This window comes from Lathamus discolor, chromosome 1 (genome assembly GCF_037157495.1).
Source record: "Lathamus discolor isolate bLatDis1 chromosome 1, bLatDis1.hap1, whole genome shotgun sequence".
Lineage (NCBI taxonomy): Eukaryota > Metazoa > Chordata > Aves > Psittaciformes > Psittacidae > Lathamus > Lathamus discolor.
Genome location: NC_088884.1, coordinates 163,161,907 through 163,184,250, shown reverse-complemented (window position 1 = coordinate 163,184,250; position 22,344 = coordinate 163,161,907). Strand labels below are relative to the sequence as shown.

General features: G+C 46.6%; 1 protein-coding gene across 5 annotated transcripts in view; it reads left to right on the top strand.

Moving 5' to 3' along the window:
• SLC4A11 (solute carrier family 4 member 11) overlaps nt 1-22,344 on the top strand; it is a 148,225-nt gene that overhangs the window by 64,628 nt on the left and 61,253 nt on the right. For 4 of the 5 annotated variants that reach the window (XM_065662198.1, XM_065662216.1, XM_065662190.1 and 1 more), the window contains exons 2-3: nt 227-277; nt 12,718-12,870. In XM_065662198.1, coding sequence (XP_065518270.1) covers nt 227-277; nt 12,718-12,870 — 204 coding nt within the window. The remainder of the gene's footprint in view (nt 1-226; nt 278-12,717; nt 12,871-22,344) is intronic. The other variant, XM_065662208.1, reaches the window with a different exon arrangement.

The window sequence follows — 22,344 nt, the reverse complement described above, 5'->3', positions numbered from 1 at the left end:
CTTAGCTTATAGTCAAGCAGTGACTGTGACTGTAAGGGATAGTCTGGTAAATGTTCAAGTCAATAATCAAAAGGTTAAAGTTTCCACATTCAGGAAAACCTAATGACCGCAGTATTTTGTGACTGGCTTTCTGTTGTAATCCAGGCTTACAGTGGGTTTAGCAGTAAGGTGAAGACATTCAGCGTCTTGATGATTCTTATGTTTCCTTTCTTTCCTGTCTTTTTAGAGTCCCCACCAGCAGCGATGTCAAGAAATGGATACTTCTTTGAAGAAAGTGGCAAGTATTATTTGTCTTCTTTGTGCCTACTATATCACGTTAGTGGAGGGAGAACTTGGAAGAGGTGATACGACATCTATTTAGCTTAAGCAGCAAGCAAAGACAGTCTTGCATGGAGGTTGTGTAATCTTGTACTGGAAGCAGACTCTGCATTTTTAAATCCTGTAGATGTTGTAGATATTCAAAGCAGTAAATAATCATCTTCATGTTGTCATCAGTGACTGTTCTGGGTGGCTCCTTGATTTTCAAGTTCTTTCATTATGTTTTTCCTGTAATACAGGCTGGCAGGTGTATTTGTCTCTGTTTCTGGAGCGGAGAACAGATGTAGGTGTCAGATCCCTTTGGAGACATCCTGCCAAGAGCATCAGGCAGATGTCAGATGGCTCTGGTAAACGCATATTTATTGCAAAGTGCTCGCTAAGATTTGTTTTCTTTGAAGCAAGATTAAGTTTTGGCATTTAGAAACCTGCGTATCCTCTGCCCTAACAAAAGTGTATGAGTTCTTGGAGATATTGTACTGATCAAGGGGGGGAAGTATCATACAACCAAACGGGAAGTGAAGTCCCAGCTTCTTTACTGGATTTGGAGGAATAATACGTGTGAGGGTTGTTAGCGAGAGATCATCTTTAGTGTTTAACTCAAGAACAGCCTCTAAGGGTTTGGGCTTCTTGCCCTTGAGAAGGTGCAGTGCTTGGGAGTGTTCAGGGTCTTCCAAAGGGTGAGAGCAGAAGGCTAAAATGCTCCAGTTAAGTCTCCAGATGCTTGCAAGCTGTCACAAGGCTATTCCTTCTTGTTCCAGGGGTCCAAGACTTAGGTTAACCTTTGGGAAGGGGAAGCTGAATGTCTGCCACATCAGCTGTAGTAAATCCATCATCGCTGTTGACAGTGCTTCCTTTGGCACTGCTTGCTCTGAAAGCATTATATGGAGCCAATTTCTAGGAGTAAAAGGATGAAACTGGAAGCAAATACTCTTATCTCTAGTAAGAGGTCTTTTCTGAAGGCTGGGTTGAGCTGCAGAAGGGCAGAAACTAATGCCTGCTCTTAGGGAGGCTTTCTGTGGGCATGTGGAGCATGGGTAGCCCTGCTCCTACCTTCTGTAGCGTACTTGTGGCCCCTTGGGATGTTGTTGGTGCTTTCTTGAGGACTGAGAATGTAAGAGTGATCCAGGTTGGACTAAGCCTCCAGCCTCTAAGGGCTTGGGTAGAAATGCTGCTGTGTTTAAAGAAAGGACAAACGTGGTGATCTTCTAAAGTCACCTACTTCATCCCAAGCCCTCCTGCCACCCAGAACACAAGCACAGCTACTTGTCATAGCATCTTATGTGGAAGGTCTCTTACTCTCTTACATCAGCCTTGTCTTCCTCAGACTAGCCAAACAAATAAATCCAAACCCAAACCTCTGAATGTTTTTAGAGCACACGTTTGTGGTTGTGCAAAACTCCCCTATGAGATATGCTTTTCTTTGTCAACCTAGTGCCATGGCAGTGAGCATTTATTTCTGCCCTATTTGTGTTATTACTCAGCTTCCTCTGTTATCTTAAGGAGTTACTACCTTCAAGCTGCTATTAATGATTTAATGAAACTCTGTATACTTCTTTCCTGTTTCTGCATGGTTTAGGGGAAGGAGGAAAGGTTGCTTGAAAGTTCCTCTTCAGCCTGCATGTGGTATTGAATGTTGTATTAATTGACATTGAAAATACAGCGCATTTCTTGGTTATTTCATGCTCAAATCCGCTGTCATTCTTGTTTCTCATTATAAACTGACCTTTTTTGATAGCTGAGTTGCTGGTGAGTGATGAGTCACCTTCTACTGCCTGATTTCACTCAGGGCTTGTTTTTTTCCTGCACAGAATACGTGGACAGCACATCTCAGGGGCTGCCGGTGTGAATATTCACATCCCCCTGCAAGGCAGTGCTTGGGTGCTTTTTGTACAGAAGGTTCATGCACTCAGGTTCTTAAAGACTTACCCAGAAGCTTAATCAGGGTGAGAGGAAACAGAGAAAGAAGCCACCTTTTCACATAGTTTCAAAACCGTGTGGTTTTGAAACTGAGTTATGGAATCATTAAGTGTTTGTTGGCACCACTTGATCAGATCTGCCAGTTGGTTATGGAGGACAAGAGATGCACTTGTCCCACCTGTAAAATAAAAACCAATCCCCTAAGCTGTGTGTTGGGGGAAGGCAAAGAAAAAACAATAAACCTCTTTGATTCCCTTGGTGCTTAGATTCTCAGCAGAGAAACACCTTTTAGTGCTATTGCTCTTTGCACAGTCAAGCTTTTCCCTTATCTCCTCCTAAGATCTTGCATATACATATGGTTTTCTGTATCCTTAGTAATTAGGATGTTTTTGTTTCTGACCGTATCTGAGGCTCTGTTCAGACACTGTGTCTGTCTGCCAGCTCGCTCCTTTTTTCATGCTCTTGTTGTGTTCTCAATAGCAGCTGCAGCAATGCTTACAACTTAAAAGCTGAGGCTCCAGTTTGAGTTTAAGCTGTTGTAGTGAGGGTCATCTTGGCTGGGGCACCAAAGCAGTGCTTTGTATGAATCTGTTGCCTATTTACTGTTCATAAAAACTTACTGAAGGATCTAATAATCTGTAGCTCTGCTGATTACTGACGAGCTGAGGAAAGCCCAGGAAGGATTTTCTAGCGAACATATGCTAATATATGGTTCTTCTTGAAGGTCAGAGGATTGTTATGGTCCCAAATATGTAAAAACCTATTAGATAACTTCTTAAATGGCTGAAAGTCTGGAAAGCTAATCAGAGTCCCTGTTGTAAGCTGCAAGTTCCACTTTCCAGCATATGCTGCTTTTCCCCTATCGCTAGGAAGAACTTGACTGAAAGCCAGTTTTGTAGCCTTTAGTGCATTGCAGAAGGTAAATGCATGCAGTATGACTGGGGAAAAAAATAAGCTCTTTAGTACCTTGCTGTGTAGAGGCAACATTAAGAGGAAAAATAAGGAAAGAAGTTTGTGCCTGTGCAGTTAGAAGTTCCTGATTGGGGAGTGTGGTGGCAGAAGGTATGATGGCAGTTGTTGGCTGTGTTCTATATTCAACCCATGTACAGTGTCAGTTATAATAGCTGTCCTCTGACACGTGTTGCTGATGAAAATCCAGGCCTTTACTCTTACTTCTGAGTCTGGAACAAGCCTGTTGCACACACAAATGAACAAAATCTGGCATGGCTCAGTAATAGTTGGTGTCCCCTTCCCACCCCAGGAGCAGGCTGTGTGCTTTTCACTTGAATCTTCAGCAAGGTTGATTTGTCAAATGAGTTTTCAAATGAGTTGGCAAATTTAAGTGACTAATGAGATGATTGTGTAGACCCAATCCAGACCTGAAGATAATTGGAGTCCTGATGAAATGCAGCTTGGCAATCAATGTGTAGAATAACTACTCATCAAGCCCCACATTGTCTCTTGGCTGTTAGCCTCCTGCACCCTCTTTGGTGGTGATGGGGGAGTATTCAGTGCCTGCTACAAGTGGATTAGCTCTGAAGGCACTGGTATTAGCTGCAAGTGATTAAACTGTCAGTATATGATGGGGTCTTTAATTGACCCAAGAACTTTCCCTGATAAGATGCAAAACCAGAGGCTTTCTAGTTCCTCTTGGAAAATCCAAAGGAAAGGAGTCCCACTATAGTGCTGGGGATGTCTGAATTGCTGCATTGTTTTAAAACTGGCTCAAGAGATGTTGCAGCATAGATTTTTGTCTTCCAGAGAAAATCCCTCATTGCTTGGTCTCCTCTGACTTTTTAATTGGTGTTGCTGGCACAATAAATTGTAGTTGTGTCGAAGGTCCCCAAGGCCTCAGTCTGGCTTGGGATGCTTGGCTGTATTTTGTCTGCTTGGTTTTGTTGTTCAGTTTGGTATGCTGTGCTATGGGGTGTTCTTTTTCTTCTTCAAATTTGTCTTTATCTGCCTTGGAATTCTTTCCTTAACTAGGAGATTAATCTAAATGTCTTGGAAGCAAATCCTTTTGTGATGGGTTTTCCTCGATGAGATGCTCCTTTTACCAGCAGGAGATGCACTGCTGCTGCCTATAAACAGCCCAAGGCTTGCAGGTCTCTTGCAGGCTTTTATTGCTGAGAACTATCAGGAGGCCTATAAGAAAATGAACACTCTTGGTTTCCGTGGGTTCTGGTATAGAACTGCAATTCCACGTGCTGCTGTGTTTTGTGAAAACAAGGCAAAGAAATAAAAACAGAGCCCCACTGAATTACTTGGATTATTCACAACATTTCCTAGAAATCTGGCTGCAAAATACAATACTGGAATTAATTCAAAAGTGCCTGGGTGTTGTTTTTTTGTGTAGCAGATCAGTTCTTCCAGTTCTGGTATGAGTTATTACTGAAGTGGCAGGGGAAACTTTATGGTTCCATCTGGCTCTTCCTGATGAAAGTGTGACTTGAAGTAGAGTTGGAAACGTGCATCTGAAGTTATGGCCAATGGTAGTGGGAGTTGTTATTTCAAGGATGCAGGTCTGGTTTTGGTGACTCACCTGCTAGCCTCTTTCTATCTCTCTTTGTTGACAAGAGAAGCTTAATGTGTTGTTTTAAAGCACTCTGAAAGCTTAGGTAATGGACTGACATCTCCATAGCAGGTGGCTACTACTCCAGAAGGGTGCAAACCAATATGTGCTCCTCAGGACTGCTCAAGAGCCAAGAAGCATCACCCAAAAGTTCCCCACATCTACCCATTAAGCTACCTGTGGAGGGGCTGGGATTGGGGATACTTCTCTAAATCCCATCTAGATGGTCCACAGAAGTCACTAGCTTACCTGTGCCAATGCGTAATATCTGGTTTAATAAAGGAGGTCCTCTAACAAAAGCATGGGAGGTAGGTTCAGGACCCCTTTTGCCAATAAGCTGTCAGCAGCAAACCCTCAGTCCAAGAACAGAGTGTGTGGGTGACCCCTACCTTCCCTAGTTGTCTTCTCCTGAGCAGGCATAAACCCTGTCCATGCGGCTGCCTGCTGCATGACAGGTATAAAGCTCCTTAGGACAAAAATAGTGAGCTTTGCCAGGGAATCTCTTGACTGTGAACCAAAGAAAAAGCTTAACATTCTAGTGAGCACCCGGCTGTATGCGGAGAACTCCTTCATTTAATCAGCAGCGCTTACATCTTTAATTCTGTGGGAGACAGCTTTGCAAGATGTGAGTTGATGGCAGCCTTTGGAGGGTATCGCGCTGTGGGTACAGCCCTGCAATTGTTCTTGTCTGTGAAATGGAGTAAACTGTTAGGAAGGAATCTTAAACGACTGCTTTTCAGACTCTTGTGAGTCAAAACAATAAGTAAACTCAACAGAAGCACGTAAGAGTATTTACCAAAAAGATGCTGTTCCATCAATGCACTTGGTCTCTTTTTTTGTCTGAAATATATGTTTTGATAAGTGAGGTGCATTGACACATGAGATGTGATCAGAAGCTTGTCTTGCTTAGTGTGCGAGTGGGATGCTGTTTAAACCTTCCTCTCTAGAACACTGTGCAGACTGGAGGACTGCTAACACTTGTACAAAGTTCTCCCCGGTCTCTCTTGAATCCTTTGGTTGCTTGATCCCTGCTAATTTTAACTAACTGTAAGGTTATCTAACCTTTGGAGGCAACACAAGTCCCTGTTTTTGTGCAGAGTGTAAAGGTCAAAATGGAGGTGGAGGCTCCACTATTAATTGAGTTTCCTTTTGCACCCAGTGTTGGGGATTTGGGTATTTTCCGAGTGACGCAGTGAAGCTGCAAGCCTGCAGCACTTGGGGAACAAAGCACGAGCTGAAAGCTCAGACTGATCACTTCAGGTTAATTAAAACTTCATGCTTTTCTTGAAAATGAGTGTCTATTGTTGGATAGAGCAAGTTGAAAATCCACGAGTGGAAAAATCAGCTGAAGCTGACTTCTTTCTAACTTAATGCCAGTCTCATGACTAGGGTTTGGGTTGATACAAGGCTTAATTCTCTCTGAGTTCCTTTACAGCTGAGCACTGCGTTGCTCAAAGGACCAGACCTGATTTTAGGGTGATGCCCTGTTACCTTTACAAGCTATTGAATATATTATTGCTTCAGTTGCCCTTTTGTACTTGACGTGTAATTCTTCTGAGAAAGTTGATGTAAATTGCTCTTGGGCTCTTCTAAAGCAAGAACTTGCCAATTCACTTGACTGGCTGTTTATGTAGCAGTGTGAGGTTTACAGCTGGAAATGCTGAGTGGGGCCAACCGCTGGATTTCAGGTCTGAATGGATCAGGATGAGTGACAAAAATAGCAGAAACAGTGATGTTAGAAGGAAAGCCTTTTCTTTTCCCAGGGTGAAATGCCTGAGGCTGCTGAATCCAGCCAGAGCACAGCGTGTACTGATGCTCCTATGTTCTGGCAAGGTGACCACAAATGCTGTTTCACATAGTCAATAAAAAGGGCTGTCCTGCAATTAGCTGCCTTCTCTGCCTAAAATCTCAGCTGAGAAACCTGAAACTGCTAGTTGATAAAGCTGGATTGCCAACCATAAGAGCTCAGAAGGGATTTTTTAATGTAACTTCAGCTTTCTGGCTTATTGAAGACACTTTTTGTGGGAGGAAGAAACTACCACCTCTGAAGAGGAGGCAATGTCATTCTGGAAGCAGGGACTTGCTTTTGGCTGAGGGCATAGGTGTTGCTCTGCAAACAGGTGCTATAAATGAGAATGCTTTTCCAGATTTAGTGTAGACTACCTTGGAAGAGGAGGGTAAAGATCAGCGGTTTCCACAAAACTGCTTTGGGTATTCAGAGTGTTAGCGCAGCATATGTGGTCCTACAGAAATCAAGGCAGCCGTTCTTGCAGAGACTTGGCAGAAGTCGATAGCTTTTGACAAGCTTTGATTTTTCAGCTTTCCTATTTTGCCCTGCTAATCTCGTTACAGGCGTATGTACCTTAATGTTGCCTGTGTAAGTTTTTGCTGTTAAAACAATAGCAGCACTATATCTGCCTAAATAAAACGTGTAGCATGCAAATGCCCCAAACTATGCTAATGCTAAAAGGAAAAATGCCTCATCTCCACCCCCAAACGTCCTTCTTAGTTATTTTGTCTGGCTTAGAGTGTTAAACTGAGTCTGCAGAAAATAGGGGTAGATGCATTTGCACTCCCAGCCTCCTGGTGCATGCTTGCAGATGTTGATTAGAATACCATGATTTGCTTTGTCCTCTCTGAGGCTCACTGAGAGGTTATGCTGGGGCTGTTTCTGGCAGAACCCTCATAACCTGGGATGCAAGATGATGTTGTTGGTAATAGAGCTGCTTCTCTCCCAGGAAATTGAGTTTAAGATTTGGCTTTCTTGAAGAAGTCTGCAGGCCCTGAGCTGCAAGTGCTGCTCCCGCAGAGCACTTAAACCTTTCTAGGGAGCATACATGATGTGGCTGAAGTTGTGCTTCCTGCTAATTACTACTGTGCTGAGTTTTATCACTCCAGGTGCAGCTGCCAGTGTCACCAAAGCAGTGGTGGGAGAGGCAATGCCACCTCCCATTGCTGCTGTTCTATTCACTGCCTTTCCTGACAAAGCCCTGAGCTCTTAAAGCTCAGCTCAAAAGCAAAACAGCTGCAGGGCAGGTGCCTTGTCAAAGCTGTGAGAGGGTTTATAGCAGCAGGACCAGGGAGATGGAGTGGATCTGAGGAGGTGATGGAAGGAGAGCAGGCTAGTGATGGGTGTTTTGATACCAGGGCAAGACAGGCCTGGGCCAGCCATGAACTGCAGGGGAAGAGGTGATGCTTTGGTGGGGGGGGAATGGTTGGAGAAATGGCGTTTTCTAGCTTTATTTTTTTAAATAAAAAAAATTCTTAAAAATCTTAAAAAATATTTTTAAATAAAAAAATAAAATCTGCATAAAATGAGAGATGGTTTAATATTGCATAGGGTGGGCTTAAGGTGTTAGAAGACTTAGGGCCAAGGCATGAGCTACTCGTGGCTGTATGGAGTGAGGAGTGGATTTAGTTCCTGCAGCACTGAAGGGTGGTGCCTTGCTGTCTTTGCCCTCATGTACTTTTCTGTGGTTTTCGTTTCTCTTTGCTATAAATTGTCTGGCAGGGTGGAGTGAGGGGGATTGTCATGACCATGGTGTTCTTAAAGGAGGGCAGCACCTATTCTCAACCGCCCTTAACTTGGTTCCTAACTCAGTTAAATCTCTTGTCTGTAGTGCTTTTAGACCGTATTTCAGGCTGAAGCTGTACATCCTGTGCTCAGAGGTCTGACTTGCCTATAATGTATCTCATGGAGCTTCAACAAATGTTGCCCTCATATATGAAGGTAGTAATCTGCAGTGATAGGGATGAAGGGAGCACTACTTTGGAGGTCTTAAACTCTTCCCCAGCTGATCTGAGTCAGTATGCAAGGGTGTCTGAGTCCTCCACCTCACTGAAGCAACTGCTCATAACACAGGCTATAAAGTATTACTAAGACAGTCCTTCCGTATGGAAACCTGACTGATATTTAGACAAATGACGCACTGGCCTCATCAGATCCCACTCTGAACTTCTGCAGAACACCAATCAGACACTGAGAGGAGCTGAACAGCTTCTGCTGTCGCTTGTGGCATCTGCTGCCCTTCAAACAGCAGGGGTGGCACTCGGTGATCATCAGGCCATGGGGAAGAAAACAGCTGCAAGGCTTGGAGGCAGCCATTGAGCTGTGCTTAGAGGGAAGGGAAGGTGCATCTGCCGTGCACACAGCTTATCTCCTCACCTCGAGGTGACCCTGCGTTTGACAGGCAGAAGTTGGCTCATGTTTTAAAACAGCCTGGCGGACTGATAGGCTGAAGGATTCAACCCAGGAGTGGTTTGAAGCCTTGAGGTGGTTTAGTGACAAAGCAGACACCTGCCCGGGAGTGCAGTTCCTGTGCAGCCCAGGTTTGGGATTATTTGCTAGCTGAGTGTTTTGTCCGTTCCCTTGCCCAAGGGACATGAGGCTCGGCTGCCTTTTGTTCTGCTCTTTCCTCCCCTAAAGAGGGAGGAACAGAGGATGCTTCCCTTGCCAGAGTCCTCGCTGACCTCTGCCCAGCCCTCTGATCCTACTCCACCCTTGCCCTTCTTCCAGCTCCTGTGTTGCTTCTCGCCTGTCTCCAGCTCTCTCTGCTTTCGGGGCCCACCACTGCTGCTGTGCTTATACCAAGCCAGTTTCAGTGGCCCTGGGAAGTGAAGAAACACTCTTCACTGCTTGGCTTTTACCCACTTACCCATCTGTGCCTTAACTGCATTAGGACAGCAGGGGAAAAACTCAACCATGTTCTGAGCTGTGTGCTCAAACCAGCTTGCCCCATGTGCCTCCCATCTGACCCCAAAGAGGGAAGGATGGAGAAGCACAAATCTATTGTGACAACTGCCCCGGGGCTGCAATCATGGATAAGGTTGAGATGGAAAAGCCCGGATCATGGATTTGAGCCTACCCCAAGCTGATCTTTTGCTTTGTAGGGCTGCCCAAGCTCTTCTGGCACGAGGGAGACTGTCAGCATTGCTTTGGTGAGGAAGGGTTATGATGTCTATGATGTGCTTCAGAGGAAACAAACCCCAAATTTGGTGCTTTGTTTGGGAGATACTTGCACGGGGCTTTGTAATACTTCTGATGCCAGCAAGCACCCTGTGTAGGTGTCCTCCATTCCTCCAGGACACATTGCCCCTCAGTCCTGGCACATCTGCCAGCACGTGTGCCGGTTCATCCTCGGTGGTGCCTGCAGTGCCATGGTACTTCAGGTGCTGTGTTCAAGGCTTCCCTGTCATTCCCTCGCCTCACTTCTTTCTGTCTTTGGACAAGTTGGAAAGTTGGGGCTGTACAGCCTGGAGAAGAGAAGGCTGCGTGGGGACCTCATAGCAGCTTCCAGTACCTGAAGGGGGCCTATAGGGATGCTGGGGAGGGACTCTTCATCAGGGACTGTAGTGACAGGACAAGGGGTAACGGGTTCAAACTGAAACAGGGGAAGTTTAGATTGGATCTAAGGAGGAAATTCTTTCCTGTGAGGGTGGTGAGGCACTGGAATGGGTTGCCCAGGGAGGTTGCACCCTCAGCAAGTTTGCTGATGACACAAAACTGGGAGGAGTGGCTGACACACCAGAGGACTGTGCTGCCATTCAGCGAGACCTGGACAGGCTGGAGAGTTGGGCGGGGAGAAACTTGATGAAATTTAACAAGGGCAAGTGTAGAGTCTTGCATCTGGGGAAGAACAACCCCATGTACCAGTACAGGTTGGGGGTTGACCTGCTGGAAAGTAGTGAAGGGGAAAGGGACCTGGGGGTCCTGGTGGATAGGAGGATGACCATGAGCCAGCAATGTGCTCTTGTGGCCAAGAAGGCAAATGGCATCTTAGGGTGCATTAGAAAGGGAGTGGTTAGTAGGTCAAGAGAGGTTCTCCTCCCCCTCTACTCAGCCTTGGTGAGGCCGCATCTGGAATATTGCGTCCAGTTCTGGGCCCCTCTGTTCAAGAAGGACAGGGAATTGCTGGAAGGAGTCCAGCGCAGAGCCACAAAGATGATTAAGGGAGTGGAACATCTCCCTTATGAGGAGAGGCTGAGGGAGCTGGGTCTCTTTAGCTTGGAGAAGAGGAGACTGAGGGGTGACCTCATCAATGTTTACAAATATGTAAAGGGTAGGTGTCAGGATGATGGAGCTAGGCTTTTTTCAGTGATATCCAGTGATAGGACAAGGGGCAATGGGTGTAAACTGGAGCATAGGAAGTTCCACGTTAACATCAGGAAGAACTTCTTTACTGTAAGAGTGACAGAGCACTGGAACAGGTTGCCCAGGGGGGTTGTGGAGTCTCCTACACTGGAGATATTCAAGGCCCGCCTGGACAAGTTCCTGTGTGATGTACTGTAGGTTACCCTGCTCTTGCAGGGGGGTTGGACTAGATGATCTTTTTAGGTCCCTTCCAACCCTTGGGATTCTGTGATTCTGTTGTGAGTGCTCCATCCCTGCCAGTGCTCAAGGCCAGGTTGGACAGAGCTTTGGGTGCCATGGTTTAGTGTGAGGTGTCCCTGCCCATGGCAGGGGGTTGGAACTGGATGATCTTGAGGTCCTTTCCAACCCTGACTATGATTCTATGATTCTAAGTTTCCATCGTGCAGGGATGGCAACGGCTGCCTAAGCTCCACCACCAGCAGAGGATGGCACCCTTGGTGCATTTTGCTGGCTGGCTGGCTGGGTGGGGATTGCAGCACCTTGGATGCTTTTTGAAGCCTTCAGAGCGGTTCTGCTAGGGACGATTCCTGTTTATTCCTTTCAAGCAGACAAATGAAGGAGGCCAAAATTAGGAGAGGGAATATTCTATGAATTGAGGGTTTTGCTGTGTTTTCCACACCTTGAATAAGCAGCTCAGAAGCCACCTGAAGGCTTGAATCCCCTTTGCAAGCTCTGAGCCCTCCCGGGCACACTGCAAGTGCCTGTCATCTCTCTGCTCGCAGCAGGAAGTGCTGCAGCCCCTGTCCTGTGTTGCTGAGTTCCTGTTTGTGGCCTCCCTGCTCCGGGCTTGTTTTTGCGGTGGCGAGCTGTGGTCTCAGGATCCCTCCGAGGCTCTGCCTGCTGCTTTCAGCTGCTGCCGCCTCCACGTTTGCTTATACGAGCCTTTAAAAGCCATCAATATTTCAGTTCCCATTCAAGCCTCGAAGCTCGCCCTTTTCATTGCGCTGCTCGTGAAATGGGTCCCTCCTGCTTCAAATTAGGCATGAAAAGACTTTGTGAGAAGCTGGTGAATAATCCCGGTAATGTAAAAATTGACATTCTATGATGTTCCTAATTCTCCTAATTAAACACGATACATGAGCACGCCACAAGAGTCCTCCAGCTGCCTCGTAAGACAGCGTTGCAGTGAGCCAGCTTCGCTGTCGAGTGAAGCTAGGTTAAACTCTCATTAGAAGCCTTGCAAAAGGCTAAGGAGTTGTCTGCTGTAATTAAGAGTCTTGTCTCGCTTTCTCGGCGCTGCCATCTCCAGTGACTGCTCCTCTGCCCCATGGGGAGCTCCGGGTCTGTCCATCCCTATCAGGTGTCTCCTTGGAAACTTTTTATTCCCTTTCTTTTTCCTTCCCTCCTCCTTCGGTTTCAAACTGCCCAGCGACAGCCGAGGGGATGGAGATGTTGGGTTTGGGGTGGGCTGAGGCTGCGGTGCCTGCTTGGTGATCTTTATGGCTTCATGTTGGGAGTTTTCATTATGGATTTGGAGCTGAGAGGGGCAAGGTGTTGACTCTCGGCTTGGCTACACACACCGGGGGGGGTGAAGCCTGTAGTCTCACCTCCATAAGCAGCCCTTCAGAGCCACACCTGAGCTGATTGCTTCTCCCTCCACCAGACAAGGGGACAAAGAAGCCCGTCACGAGGCGCTGGGTGCTGCTGAGGCCTCTGCGCGGCCATGACCAGTGGGTACCGCCGCAGCGCAACCAGCGCCAGGACACCGGCGCCGCCGCCTTGTCCCTAACCACCCTCCCCGTCTTGTCACTGTCACCAGGGTACCTCAAATGCGACATGGACGATGGCTGCGAGGCCAAGGAGGAGACGGGGGGCGAGGAGCTCTTCGACGCCGTGAACAACACCGTCGTCTCGGGGGACAGCATCCGCTTCTTTGTCAACGTTAACCTCGAGGTGCCGCCGAACGCCGCCGGTGAGTGCCACCGCCACCACCCCAAAAGTGTTCTGTGGAGCATGGTTGCTCTTCCCTGAGCAACTTGGGAATGATAGCATGGAAAACGTGAGGAAACCATCTCCTGAGCAGCAGCATGAAGTGTCCTGACTCCTTTTCCCCCTTCCCTGTGGTAACAAGGTGTCGGGTTTGGGGCCTGACACCCTGCCACTGCTCTTGCTGCTGTTGCCTGCTTGCTGCAGAGCCATTTCTAGCTCTCCAGAGCCATTTCTAGCTGGGAAATAGGGATTTTTGTGGTGCATGTGATCTCTATAGATCGTTCAGGCACTGCTTTGGGGCTTCCCAAGGATTTTGGAGGTGTTTTGGTTGTGTTTGAGTTGGAAATGGTGGAGGTGAGTGGGAGGCATGGATGGCCTGGGGCAGTCACTGCTTTCCACAGCAAATAGAAAGGGAAGGAAGAAGGTGTCTTGGGGCTTATGGCACTTGCCTTTTGGGGTTAATCACCCTGGATTGGAGGCAAGTAATCCCTATACTTGCTGTGTGCAGGCAGATAGCAAATATGAGGAGATTGACTGTCTTGTTAGACAGCTTTGATGGAGGCCAGGCAGTTGTGTCTGCAGTCTGGGCATTGCTGTTGGGCACCATGCTCTACAAATACAAACTGCCTGGTCCAGGTGAGTTCTTCCCCCAAATATGCTTTAGCAGGATCTGTACCTGCTGCAAGCTTCATGCAGGGGAGGAGGACAGGGTTTGTTTGTGGTGGGGGGGCCTGCAATGCTCTTTGGTGCTGGGTGTGAATCCAGCAGAGAAACGCATCCCTAAGGCTTCCATCCTCATGAAGCTGCAGTGTGGTGGCTTTGCCCCTATGTGCCAAGTGATTTGGGAGAGGGTGAAGGAATGCTGATCAGAAAGCAAGCGGCAGGGAGTGCTTCATCTACCAGGGGCTTTAAGGCTCTTACTGCTGGCAGTGGGAGTGTGCTGCTCCTTGACTGGGAATAGACAGGTAACTGTGCAGACAGACATATCTGCCCCAGACTGTGCTCTTTGTGTGCTCCCTGCCAAGCCAGCACCCTTTAGAAGCTTTGCCCAAGGTGAAGGGCAAAGCCTGATTAACGCAAAATGTGTGGAAACCTAAACTGCTTTCTATCAAAGGATAAAATCCCTGGTCTGCTCTAAAGGTTGCTTTTGCCTCTAGCACACCGTTTACCATCCTCTGTAATGCATGTGCTAAATGGTGCAGCTGCTGGAAAATGCAGCTCTGGGACATGGCAGCAGCCTGGGTTTCATCCCAGCATCTGGTGGCGTCCTGGAGCCTGTGTGGGCACTGTTTTGGATGGTAAATGAAAGGGCTCTGGATTATCTCTGGAGTCACAGTGTTGGAGGGTCCTTTAAGTTATTTTTAGGTTACAGTTGACCTATAGTGAGTGATTATTGGAAATGGTGATGCAGAATAGGCATGGCCCAGACGTCTGCTTTGGCCATCTTGAAGTCTGCTTTCTGAACCAGAGCAGTGACTTTCACCGAGGAATAATATCTAGCAATTTTCAAGCCTCCAATTTTACAAATGCCATCTTAATGGAAAGGTTTAAACGGAGCTGTGCTCTGCTATGGCAAGTCCGGGCTTAATGCCGTGGGGTGCATTGTTCTGGGATGAGGAATGCAAGTGCTGTGGATTCTTCAGTGTCTGAAGAAGCTGACTTTCCTTGTGTATCTTCCTGGGCTTTTGATAATTGTTTTCCCTTCCATTCAAAACAGGACAAAAAAAGGTTTCCTTATTTCCCTGCAGCACTGATGTTTGTGATGGTGGTATTAGTTGTGTTGTTCAGCTGAGATGTTTAGCATTTTTAGGGCAAAATGGACTTCTGATGTGCTGGAATTCCTTTACAAATGTGAGGATGCAGGTTTTTAAAAGTGGACTTCAGGCAGAACAAAAGTCCAGACTTTCAGTAAGAGCAGGTATGAAGTGAGATTTATTTTTCCTGCTTTTCCACGACATTAAAGCAGTCCAGGTAGCCAAAACTCAGGTTCTTCTCTATCAGGCATAGGATTCCTCAGACCCCAGGTGTTTGAGTCTTCTATGCTGTCAGCTCTTCCTCAGAGGTAGTTTTAGTGAAGCATCTTCCAGAGTGGATTATATACACACAAAGCCAGTCTCTGGCTGCAGAGAGTTAAGTTGATCCTCCTGGAAAGCTGACTTCTGAGGTGGTTGAAAGTGGCCGAGATGAGCCCCTTAAGCTCTTCTAATGAAAGTAGCGTGACCTGCTGAAAAAAAGACCCTCTTCACAAGTTTCTTAAGCCCCTTCTAGAAATGAAGTTTAACTATGCCATGACCAAGGTATGCGTGTTGTTCCTTACTGAGCTCTGCAAGGGGATGCTTTCCACAAGTGCCCTTGCATTGCTGCTGCTCTCTGGGAGTTTTGTTTTATACTCAACCTTTTGCATTCCTGGAACAGAACTGTGGAGCTGAGCACTTGCAGTGCTTGTCTCCAACAAGAGAGCAGGTTTTGTCCTGGCAATGCAGCATCCCCTAAACACCTCATTTCCAACCCGTAAGAGACCTAGTGCACCAGGATCCTACAAGATCCTCTGGTGCACTTTAAACACAGAGGAAAAGCAAAACTAGGAATGACATCTTTCCATCACCATCTCATTTTCTTGCTTTCTCCAAGCTGGGTGAAATCTGTATTGAGCTGAAAGGCTTCCTTGTGCCAGAAAGCTTGATATTGTGCTGTTGTCATTCATCACCTCCTGGGGCTTGGGCAAAGATGGACTGAGCATGGGCCCTCTTGTACAAAGAGGCCTCTCCAGTGCTGCTTTTGTTGATTAGCTCCCTAGTGTCACATGTACTTGCTGCATGAAATACATTTGCTCAGTCTCCAGCAGGAAAAACCTCTAGAGTGACTTGAAACAAGACAAATGTGGTATCTGTGAGTCTCTGCATGTTCCAGGCATCACTGTTGGGTTTCTTGGCTGAAGGTGGTATCCAGATTCTCTCCTGATAGAGACCTTTTCCGGCAAGCTGCTGTGAGGCTGCTGCTCACCTTAGTTTAGGGCTGAAAGATCCAAAAAGTCCCATCTGGGGAGAGGATAAGTTGGTACCCCAGGGTCCGGGTGCTGGCAGGCAACCTAAGTGGAATTACAGATGCGGTGACAGCTCTGCCATCATCCTGTCAAGCTGTTAGTCTCTGTATGATGTATGTACAGCTTGCTTATGAACATAATTGGATGCACTTTACTATAATTCTGTTTTAAAGAGATCACTGCGTGGGATTAAACGTTGAGCCAACAAAACATAGCACGGCCCATAAAACTGTGACAATGAACCATTGTCATAAAATGCTGGGCTCTGCGCACAGCTGGGTATAAAACAGGAGAGTTTGAAGAAATCTAGGTTTTGAGGCATGGCCTATTGCATTTTTCATGAATACTGGCTGTAGTTGCATAGAATACTGGGCCAAAATCGGTGCAGATGCCCAGGCACTAATGCTTCTTAATCTTGACACTTGGGTCCCTTCTCCTGGGTGTTTTGTTGTTCCCTTGCAGTAGCTGGTGAAAAGCACTTTTTGTTCTCTTTGGTCTCTCATCTTTCTGGCTTAGGTTTTGGTGATAATACTTGTGTTTTCAGCAAATGTTAGCAGCTTCAACATGAAGGTGAGTCTTCATGTGAAGCTGGATGCTTTTTGACCTGGGATCTGCATTTGTAGGGGAAGATCAGGATGGCTTTACAACTGCTTTCCCATTATCTCATTTAGCTAGAAGTGTATTAACCCTTCTGTCCTACTGCTATCTGGATGTCAATTTGACTGTCTCTCTTTGTATTTTATACATAGGCTTTTCCTTAAATCCCTCTGAAGGCTGGGCTGCAGGTATATGTACCTGCATCCCTTCAGCTTGTCACAGAAACACCAAACTAGTGATTTCAACCACTTGCTGCTTTACCTGTAGCATGCTTGTATTCATTCACAGGGATTTATATCCAGCATTTTGGTTTAGGTTAAGCCTTGAAGTTTGTGGACAAGGAATGCAAGCCTCTTTTTGTTGCAGTAGGTCTGTGAAGTGTGTAGAGCCACAGCCTTGCTGTCAGTCACAGTGTTCTTGTCTGCTTCACAGCCCCCTTAAATCAGCCAGGCAAATATTCTCATCATTTGGACCTTATTCTTGCGGTTTGGGGGTTAAAAACAATTCTTTAGACCTCATTCTTGCAATTGGGGCCTTAAAAACAATGCATCACCTCCTTTTACCAGATTGCAGTAGAGGTGTTTGCCCAGGGGTTTCCTAAATGTGGGCACAGCTTAGTAGGGATTTGTGGGGCTGTAGCTGCTCAACTTTTGGCATTATGTGTTGTCACTTGTAGCTGATGCTTGTACCGGTGGGTTTAGCTGCAGAGAGGTGCCTGAAGCAGTTTCTTTTGTGGGGAGAAAGCAAAGTCCTGATGGCAGTGAAAAGCCAATTGGAAAGCAGGATGTGGCTTTGTCAGGGTGTAGGGGGGGGAAATAACGGAACACGATTTACGCTTCATGAGAAATTAAAGCCTGTTCCACCCTCTGGACAATTGATCATTCCTAGATACGGAGAATCAACAGTTTCCTGTAATCCACTCCAGAGGCACACACGTGCACGCCCGACGCTGCTGCTCCGAGCAAAACACTGTGCTCTAAGTCCTGGCCCAGCCCCTGCTGAGATGACTTTATTCTTTAAGGGGATGAGGAGAAATGCTAGATGCTGGCGCCAAGGATATTCCAGAGAGAGTAGCGTCCAGAGACAAGTGGTCTGGGCCTGAATGGGTATCATTCTGCACACAATAGTCACATTTCCTCACATTAATACCAAGGTCCTTTTTATGTCTTGAGGCACAATGCTGACCCACGCGTTCCATCTGATAACTCCTGTTTTAGCAGTTTGATGTCAGCGTGGGATGTTGGGCTCCTGAAGCTTCCTATACTCTAATGGAAAGTGGATACGCTGGTTGTGTTGTGGGGGGGGAGATGACCTCCCTCCGAATTTCCTGATGAGGGTGTTTTCAAAGCGGTGTTCACAAAGCCAAGGGAGGTGTATGTGTGTGAGGGGGGGTTGGGTAGCAGGAATGGCTCTGCACAAAGGCAATGTTCTTCCTTTTAGGTGCTTCACCTTGAGTTTGCTTTGGGGCAGCTTCTCCTGGGTTTTTAAGTACCCTGTCCTTGCAGTTGGAGGCAAATTGTATCCTGGGGCGTATCAGGAGAAGTGTGGCAGCAGCTCGAGGGAGGTGATCCTCCCCTTTTACTTGATTCTGATGAGTCCACATCTGGAGTGCTGTGTCCAGGTCTGGCCTCCTCAGTTCAAGAAAGACAAGGACCTACTGGAGAGGGTCCAGTGGAAGCCACAAGGATGGACAAGGGGGATCTCTCCATGGAGGGTCTCTACTGGGAGGAGAGATTGCTGAAGCTGGGGCTCTTCAGTCTGGAGAAGAGCAGACTGGGCAGGGATCTCATCAGTGCAGCTCAGCATCTCAAAGGTGGGTGCCAGGAGGATGGTGCCAGACTCTTTTTCAGTGGTGCCCAGCAGCAGGACGAAGAGCAGGGGCCATAAACTAAAGCACAAGAAGTTTCACCTCAGCATGAGGAAGAGCTTCTTTCCCTTCAAGGGTGGCAGAGCATTGGAACAGGCTGGCCAGGGGGGTTGTGGGGTCTCCCTCTCTGGAGACATTCAAACCCCACCATGGACACATTCCTGTATAACCTGCTTTAGGTGGCCTTGCCTTGGCAGGGAGGTTGGAGCAGATGATCTCCAGAGGTTCCTTCCAACCCTAATGATGCTGTGAAACCTATCGCAGCTTTTCTTTTAAAAAGCACAAAGCAAATAAGATGTCTTTGCAGTGCTTGCGTGTCTGAGGAGTTGCGTGTGACAAGTGACACAGCGCTCAGCACTCTTATCTGGTCCTGGCTCTGTACAGGAGCCCCGGTCAGTCTGTCTGCACTGTCATCTTCTAACTCCTACACGATGTCCATAGTGCAGTGCAAGGCGACAGTCTTTAATACCCCCAGCCATTGTGATGTCTGTGCTGAGCATTACTCAGGTGAGGTTTTCCTTCTCACCCTGCTTGCTCCTTCCCAGCCTGCTCCAGAAACTTGCAGCTTGTTGCTTATTCCCACCTGCCTTTAACCTGGGTTTTGGTTTAAGAGGGATGAACCCAGCTGATTTTAGGCTTTCTGCTGCAGCTCAGCTCACTGTGCTATTGTGGGATAGTTGGGGCACTGTTATTTATCTAACAATATTTGACCTAAATTACTCGGGTCTGATGGGGATTAGTCCGCACTCAGTACAGCCATGGCAGGACAGCGAAACAGAGGATCCCCTTGAGATCCTGTTTGTGATGAGTTAGAGGTATCTTCACTGCTCATAACAAGCTCTCATCACACTATGTGATGATGTTCTTATTCTTTAAGGTGACAGATTCTAAAAGCAGACTCGTTTTCTGCTTACAACATAGTCCAATACAAGTGGTTGAGCTTAGATTTGCTCAACCCTCTGAAGAAAGCCCAGATAAAATAGCTTTTTTTTTCATACTAAAACTCCCCATACGTTAAATATTTACACTTAACACCAGATGCTTGATATTTTTCTGAGAGAACCATGGAAGTGTTAATGTATTCTGCGCTGATTTATTAGCCTGTTTACCATGCAGATGCACTAGGAAGTGAATATAGATCTAAAGTAATGTCCACTGAGACCTGCACAGGCAAAATTTCTGCTTTCTAATTTACACTCCTTTATCCCAAGGAAAGACATGGTCTTAAGGTGCTGCAAGCCTCCGGTGGTGGCTTCACTCCAAAGACTTTTGGATCTTCTCAGGTGTTAAGGGCAGCACTGGGAACCTGTGGCAGGGAAAGGGGATCTTAAGTGAAAGGAGATCTCTTAAGGCAAGGTGAAAAGCCTTCAACTTTAGCGTATGACTTTCATGGGTTTGTTTTCAGGGTTGCCTTTGCATAGAAGATGGCATTGTCCAAACAGGGGGTGACAGGGATGCAAGTAGGGGATTTAATTTCTTTGGGCTGCTATCAGGGGTGTTATTTGTAGGGCATTGGAATACAGCAAGTTTCCTGCTCCATTTCTTGCTTCCAAGTATTAAATCTCCTTGTTCATCTTAAAGCTGGATGGGTCCTGTTCTTCTGCAAATGGTGGGAAATAAACAATGGAGACGTGCCACAGTGCCTTGGCAGGGCTCTCAATGTGCTGACACGAGGCCACAAGTGTAAGTCTAACATTGGCAGTTCCTCAGCTTCACTAAAACTGAAGTGAACTCCCAGCGAGTCACTGTGAGTAGAGCTGCGTGCCTGTGTGCACGCGTCCTAGGAATTCGGGATATGAGTGTCCCCTTGATGTGCCTGCCAGGGGATGCTGGAGATGCATTGCTGGCCTTTTGGTTTTCCCTTGGGCAGAACCTGGAACATAGCCCAACAGATAAGGTTGGCCACCCCTGGCAGCTCTCCTTTAACTGTGTGTGAGGACACAGACAATAATGCCCGTAGCTAGCTAGCTTGCCTAAAATAGAGTTTTGCAGTGTACTTTGTCCAGCAAGGAGGGCCATAAAAATAGATGTGAAAAGTTTTCATGGCTCTGACCTCTTCTTTCTGTTTAAGTACACTTAATCCTGACATTCAGGTGTGAATTCTAGTTGTTACTCCTTGTAGTGAGATGTAGCTGGTGATTAATGGATGGTTTCTTCTTTGTCATAGAGGATGGATTCATGGCTTTCTCTATTTTGGCCTCATGAAGGGCTGGCTCCTTCTCAGAGGGACAAGGCTCTAGGGTGTTGCATCTTTCCAACTCCTCCATAACTGGAAGGAAGCAATAATAGTGCTTTGAAGGAGGAGAAAATGGGTGAAAGGCTAATGGTGGTTGGTCTTGGGCTTTAGCCAAGCTATCTCCTGGTTCATGTGTCATGGATGTGTCATAGAATCATAGAATGGTTTGGGTTGGGATGGACCTTAACATCATCCAGTTCTAACCCCACTGCCATAGGCAGGGACATCTTCCACTAGAGCAGGTTGCTCCAAACCCCATCCAACCTGGCCTTGAATGCTGCTAAGGTTTTATCCCACATTGCCTAGTGGCTTCCCCCACAGTAAGTAAATGGGTGGTTTTTAACTGAGGTAGGAGAGCACTTAGCAAGTCTGTGTGTGTTTTCCCCCTATTTTTCATGTTCTGATGGACTTGCTACTGTCCCTGAGTAATGCTGTAGCTGCGCGATAAAAGGACAGCATGAATTTCTGTTGTGTTTGCAGGCATCTGTAAGGACAGAGTGCAGATATGCAGATATCTCTTTAGCACGTGCTTGCCGTTGTTCAGGGTTGGGGGTATTTTTTTTTGTCTCTATAAAACTATTTCTCGCAAGAGCTGAAAACCAAAACATGTTTTCTCCTCACTGAATATTTATGGCTTCCAAATTTTCCAGCATACTTTTGCATGTGTAATTAGGCTGTAAGTTGAGTGAGTGAGCCATGGAGAACTACAGATATAAGAGCCTAGGGAAAATGCTTGATGTTTCTGGTTTATTTGGGTGCTTGCTTTTTAATAATAAATAGCATTCTTTAGATGAAACAGCTTGTGTTTTCCAAAAGTTGCATCAAAAGTGCAGTAATAGTTGGGACTGTTGCACCAGCAGACTTGTCTAGTAAAGTGATGTTTTTAATCACATGTACAGCATCCAACTTCACCCAACTTCTTCCAAAGTTGGGTGATGTAACCAAAGCCTCTGAACTGGCTTCTTTTGTTTAGAGGGAGATAAGGGAAATGAACCCTCTTCCCTACTGCAGTCAAATCTGCTCCGAGTTTGAGTTGTAGCCTTTTAACCCTACCATGGGCATGACTTGAATTCCTGTTTGATCAGCAATGGTGTTGGTTAAAGCAGCTTTCTCTGTGCAAAAAGTAATTGGGTTGGTTTTGAGTTCTGGTGTTGTCATGTGCAGTGCATCCTCAATCAGCTTATGTTTTGGAGAGTACAAGGGCTGGGCTCGAAGGTGCCTCTGTGTGTGTGCTCAGCCTGTGAAAAGGGATTGCAGCAGTTCTTATAGGCTAGGATTTGGAAGCCCGAATCTGGAAAGGAAGCAAAACCGTCATCTGAGTAGCTGTAACCCTGTGTTAAATCTCTGTACTTTTCCACAGCTTGGCCTCTGGAAAAGTTTTTGGTCTTCAGTGGGTTTTTTCCATGCTCATTTGAACGACAACTGTTCACGTGTTTCAGCTATTACTTTGGTAGCAGCTCAGTCTTGTGGGTGTTTTGGAGGGTGAAGATGAGGACTTAAGGAGAAGGATGCACAGACAGTACTTGTGTTACTAAGGATGCTACAGAGAAGCTGCCTTCGATGCAAGCAGTATGGAATGGGCTTGTGGCAAAACCAACGGATTTTTCTTTGTCTTTTAGCTTATACCCCAAAAGTTGCTTCATAAATACCCCAACAAAATGTTAACATTGGTGCTTGGAAGTTTGAACTGGGAACTTCCTTGTACCCCTGCCTC